Source organism: Citrus clementina, unplaced genomic scaffold (genome assembly GCF_000493195.1).
Source record: "Citrus clementina cultivar Clemenules unplaced genomic scaffold, Citrus_clementina_v1.0 scaffold_1, whole genome shotgun sequence".
Lineage (NCBI taxonomy): Eukaryota > Viridiplantae > Streptophyta > Magnoliopsida > Sapindales > Rutaceae > Citrus > Citrus x clementina.
Genome location: NW_006263303.1, coordinates 6976321 through 6982312, shown reverse-complemented (window position 1 = coordinate 6982312; position 5992 = coordinate 6976321). Strand labels below are relative to the sequence as shown.

Sequence of the window (5992 nt, the reverse complement as noted above, 5' to 3'; positions counted from 1 at the left end):
GTCTTAAATATTATTGTTGGCCGCTAAATTTATCAGTTTAAACTTCTGAGTAATTTTGTTTCTTTGACATGATATCAAAACTAAGGTCTCAAGTTTGAATCATTTAGGAGTTAGTTTCGGGCTCTTGTGTTTCGACCCATCTACGAGTTCCCATATTAAGTCTTATTTCATGTTTCACATGAGGAAGTGGTTAAGACTTATCTTAAACACCATGCACAAAATCTCAATACAAATAAATAACTTTTGATCTAACAAAATTACAAATTCCAAGTAATTGAAATCATATCTTCATTTCACTTATAAGAAATCTAACATTCACCGGGAACAAAGTGCATGCACCAAGGTTTGAAAGTGGTCGTGTTTACCCAGAGAGTGATGATAAATCATTTTAGTTTATATTTGTGACATTTCAAATCACTTGAGAAAAGTATGAGTGATGAGTTCATAAAAAATGACCACTCTTAAACTAGTACACTCAGAAAGAGTTTGAATTAGTAAATGTTCCCGGATGAAAATGACATTATAATAGGGAAACAAACGAAAGAATTTCATGTAATTAAAAGCACACATTTAAAGAGGCTTGAAATCGTTGCACTTGAGTCTTCTATCCTCTATTTTATGCTAGCATGGCTACTGGCTAGTAATTATTATAGACCAGGTTTATAAATAATTAAACTAGGAAATATACTAAATCAAACACGGCAGCTTGAATCGGACTTGAAAATGGGGTCACTTGATCTGAACCCACATGGCCACGCTTGGAACTCCTTTATAAACGACATAAAGAAGATAATACCCTGGGGGAGCAACTGCACCTGATGATGGTGCCAGAGCTATAATGTCGTGAAGTCCTTCTGTAGCTGGACCAACGTTTTTGATCACCTTGACCAAACTCAAAATAAGCAGCCTTTGATTCATGGAGATACCGTGTGTGGTAAAAGCTGGTGCGTACATTGTGAGTTTAAGGTCATCCCTGTTCTTTACCGTCAACTCATTTGACTTAACCTTTACTGAGAACCTCTGGCCATAGTGAATCACTTTGTCCGAAGAATCTACCACGATGCTTGGTCTTAGCCAAGCCAACGATGGATCCAAATAAGGAGGCGAGAATTTCTCGACTCGAAGCTCTGTTGGGTACTTGGCGTCGAGAATGTACCCGTTATGAGTGTTGCTGCCTGCCACAAGAACTGTGCCATCCGGTAGTAACACAGATGATGAGTGGTACATTCTTGGAATGGTTCCAGCGGCCAACTCCTTAAACCTTTGGCGTGATGGTCCTTTGGGCGTGTATAATGCCGGAACCAAATTGGGGTCCTCGGCATCATTCCATCCTGACGTGCCTGTTTTCGCACCATTCAGCAATAAAATATCTTCTGTTGGAAGAATAACCATATCGCCCATCACGCGAGGTGATGGCATTCTTTCCTTCTTCCAGACAGCATTTGGTTTTGTGATATCAATTCGTCCGCAATCTTGCAAAGCAGGGAAGAATTGTTTCTTAGTCTCTGAGAAGTAGAATGAATCCCACTGTGCTCCTCCGCACACTAAGACTTTAGCCTTCGTTGCGGTTGCGTTGTTGGCCCTGAGCTTCAACGGTAGAAGCACAGACATTGCGGATGCAGGGTAATTGCGGGAGCCGCCGGTGAGAATTGGGAACTCGCGGACAACTTTGTTAGCTTTTGGGTCAAGCAAGATGGAACGATTATTGGAGAAAATGAAGAGATTGCCATCAGGGGAAAGATAGACAAAAGGGTATAAGTTGTTTTCAATTAAAAACATTTCTTGTCCGTCGATTCCCTTGAGATCATTAGTGGTATCTTTCAGCAAGGGGAAGAAGACGGGACTCTTGTTGGATTGTCCTTCTGGTGGAATATATTCATAGCTGAAAGCACCACGACCACCCACCACAATGAAGCCACCATCAGGTAGTGTTACCTGTGTTGAGTACCTTCAAAATTTACAACAAGTCACAATGAGTAGTGAATTTGTGAATTTCTTGCGACATACAAATTGATCATGAAGTTTTTTGGGAACAAACATTAAGAAATGGAAGAATTAAGGGGGGAAAAATTACCATCTAGGATCTGCAAGTGCTGTAGGGTATTCTCTCCAGTCACAACCGTCACATGTGGAAAGATACCTTACAGTGTTTGCTCCTCCTCCAAAACCGCCTGTGCTGACCAAATCTCCGTCTGCTGTTAGGCCGCCTGATGAGCACCATGTGTCGGTTTGAAGCTGTCATATAAAAGGAATTAGATTGTTTATGGTGATCAGCTAAAAAAAATAAAAAATAAAAAATTTGCTTGAAAAAACCACTGGATCAAGTTCCTGAAAGATAAATAGTTCTCAAGTTGAATTGGTTAGAGCTTTAAAGGGTTTTCAAACTGGAATGTCATTTTAAAAATGCAAACAATTAAGTGTAACAATTATAAAATGGTATTCTAACATATGTAGAATGCACCTTTAGGGCTGTCAGTTCTGATGTTTCAAAGTCGAATAGAACTGAATGGCACCAACAATCCAGTTCACCGGTTATGTGGTCAGCAACACGGCAAGGCATCTTCTGAGGAGGCAACGGAATCTTTGATGTCCTCCAAACAGTGGCATCGTACATCAAAACCTTGTTAATTTTCGGAAGCAAGATGGCATGCATAGCTGAGACACCGGAATTTGCAGATACAAGCTCCCATATGCCGTTGTATCCAGTTTCAGCAATTTTGTTGCCGTCGTCATTGGCATCATTCCCCGTTTCAACTTTTTGAATAGCCTTTGGTGCATCTCCGAAGTCAAAGAAAGGAAGTGAGAATATGTGAGCATACGCAGAAACGATCAAGAGTGGGAATACGCAAAACGCTTTGAAGATGATTGCCATTTTGAAATGGCTTCAATTTTGGATCCACAATGTTCGTAGAATAATTCTTTCTATTTGTACTGTTCTCTTCAACCCTTTACTCGTATCCTAAGAACGTTAGATTGCACAAAGTTGGCACAACGATATGCCAAAATATAGTGTGTTGTTGATTTTTAAGAAACTAATTGTACGGTTGTTAGGTCTTCATCATAGGTGGAAATGACAAGGTTTTTTAAACGATCAAAACGAGTCAGTTTCTTATCGGTTGGTTAGTAATTGCCAGAGATATCAGTACTAATTGGATGGCAAATGGGATCCCGGGCACAACATGCCACGGTCGGGCAGGTCTTTTTCCAAGCCTAGAAATACTTATAAAATTTTAAAAATAAATATTTAAACATTTTTAATAGTTAAAAAAATTAAATATTTTATCTTTTTAGTGGCCTTTTGGATTCGGCCTTAAGATTTTTGTTATAAATAATTAATGTATTTACAAATAAAATTGGCTGTATTTGAAAAATTAAAATAAATAACTAGGCTGGCCTGAACATTATGACTTGTTTGGGATTGAGGTTGAACAACTATATTTTAAAGGTAACAACGCTAAAATATTTAGTAAATACTAGCTGCTGTAAGTTGGAAATTAAATTTATTTGATTTTATACTTGTATAATGAAAAACGTATTATATCTCTATTAATTTTGTTAAAATTATAATTTAAAAATTATATTTAATACATAATATTAACTTTTATTTCATATTTATAGTTTTTTTTTTTCATAATAGCTGTATCTTAAAACTATCACACCTTAATTATAAATAGGACCTTAAAGTCTAGGCACGTTCATCCAACCATTCGGTTGATCCTTTATGTCATTTTCAAAAATATAATTAGACAAAATGACACCTAAATTCCTCACACTTTTCATATTTCTCACTCATGTCTCTAGATTATTTAATTACTCACTACATCTTTGATGTTATGATTTCAATGTTCGAACTTAATTTACAATTGAAGAACAAATGGCATTTTTTAACAAACAAAATTTCCCATACTTTTTTTCAAGCACATCAAACAGGATGGCGTTTGTTTTCTCATATATTACATTTATTTATTTTAATCTAAAATCTAAAATTTTGAATACATACGAATTTAATTGAAATCTGAAAAGATATTTATTTATAAATCTGAATTATATGTATGTCTATTTTTTTACATCAGAATAAAATATATAAAGATAATCAATTATTATTTTCTACATAGTTATATTTTAAGATAGTATTGACAAGGAAATATATATATATATATATATATATATATAATAATAATAATAATAATAATAATAATAATAATAATAATAATAATAATAATAATAGAGAGCGTACTCCAAACCCATTTCAGCCCTACATGAGTAAATAAAAAGTGAACTAATAATAAAATTGTCCCAAATTTTGAATTAATGACAAACTTACCATAAAAATTTTCCTTGGTGGTTGAAATGGGGTTCATTTTTCTATTTAAATAAGGTAAAATAATTTGGTTGATCAGGGAATTTACATTTGGTTAAGTGTTGAGTCAACAAAATTAACCGCATTTAAAAAAAAATGAATTTGAATGTAGTGCTGAGTTGATCTATGTTCAACTTTTCATAATCTTCTGTGACATGTGCATGTATAGTCATATATGGTTAAGGTTTAATTAATTTTATATAATTATCCAATAACTACCGATTGTATATTTCTAAAATATTAGCAAAAAGATCAAGTCAACACTGAATGTAAATTGAAAAAAAAAACCCAACTCTATTCAAACTATTATAAAAAATTTTGGTGTTAATTTTTTTTGAAATATTATAAACTTTCATATAAGAAAATTACAGAAGATGATACGTTCTTGGGGAACATCCTCCATCTAAATTTGGGGATTATTCTCAAATGACGAGGCCATCATAGCCAACATGTGCGCCACAATATTGCACTCTCTAGGAATAGCTCTGACAACAGGACACTCTCCCTCTGAAATAAGCTTACAAATATCTGCTATTGTCCACATAATTTCATACCTGCTAGCAATGTTTCCATTAATTAGATTGATAACATTCACTGCATCAGATTCAATTTCCAATGGCCAAAGCCTTGTGTTCTTTGCCAATTGCACACCCTCTTGTATTGCCATAGGTTCCACTTGCTCCGCATCGCCAATCATTTTTATTCTTTTAGCTCAGGAACCATAACTTTACTAACGGAATTTCTGATTACTGCTCCTAATCCTGCAAGCCATTAGATAAATTTGTAGCTGTACTCATATACAGTTTGAACCTGTTCACTAGAGGAGGCTGCCGATTGATAGTTTGTAGGATTGTATTGGAGTGATTTTTAATTCAAAATTGAAAATGAGCTTATTGGAATTCTTCCAACAAGTGCACTGCACGGTTGAGGGTCAATTGTAGTTCAAAATATTCCCCATTGTTTGTTTCGTGAGGTCTAGATTGACCAAGATATCATAACAATGGCTAAAATTGGATTATACAGTTTTCGGGTAAAAAAAAAGAAGCATACAATTCGAACAATAAAAGTTATATTCATTAGAAAAACCCAAAAGAAAAATGATACGGAGAGAACATTTTTGAAAAGGTTCTTGCCTATTGTGCCTGGTGTAAGCACTTGGGCACTCTGTTGATGCTTATTAGCCCCAGTAGCCTGTTGGTCAGGTGCAGAATATAATTGTTTTGGATAAGGGTAAAAAGCCTTTGTCAGATGCAGATGTATAACCTCGAGTGGCTCTTGTTCCTTAGTATATAGTTGTTGAAGATAATCAGTCCCAAGGGTCGAGTTTCATTCTCTTTTATTATTTGGATATTACTGCCCACGTTCCTGTGGATAAGGGTTAGAGCTCTGATTTAGTTTTACAGCCTAACTCGATTATTGATAATATTGTTCCTTTTACTGAGGCCCTGGATGTTAAGGTTCAGGATTTTAAGGCCCAGATTGCTAGTGAGCCTAGGATTATGGTGATTTCTCTCTACAGAACCCAATCGATGTGATAGGTGACGGCGATAATATGGTTTTGGATGATCCAGATGCTCAGAGGGTATCCGCAGGCTTTACTTTTTTCTCATCTACGATAGATGATATTTGCAT

At 35.3% G+C, this 5992-nt stretch overlaps 1 protein-coding gene across 1 annotated transcript; it reads right to left on the bottom strand.

Annotated features, from left to right (window-relative positions):
- Positions 1-705: 705 nt before the first annotated feature.
- On the bottom strand, positions 706-2872 carry LOC18055790 (aldehyde oxidase GLOX1). The gene is made up of 3 exons (XM_006451165.2): positions 2462-2872; positions 2075-2235; positions 706-1948 (listed from the first exon to the last, which is right to left on the bottom strand). The coding sequence occupies exons 1-3, from the start codon at positions 2870-2872 to the stop codon at positions 730-732; spliced, it is 1791 nt and encodes a 596-aa protein (XP_006451228.1). The 3' UTR covers positions 706-729.
- Positions 2873-5992: the final 3120 nt, after the last annotated feature.

Coding starts and splice junctions, on each gene's coding strand:
- LOC18055790 (XM_006451165.2), bottom strand. CDS start 2,872: ATGGCAATCATCTTCAAAGCGTTTTGCGTATTCCCACTCTTGATCGTT. Junction 2,236..2,461: donor CAGAACTGACAGCCCTAAAG/GTGCATTCTACA, acceptor TTTATATGACAG/CTTCAAACCGACACATGGTG. Junction 1,949..2,074: donor GCACTTGCAGATCCTAGATG/GTAATTTTTCCC, acceptor TAAATTTTGAAG/GTACTCAACACAGGTAACAC.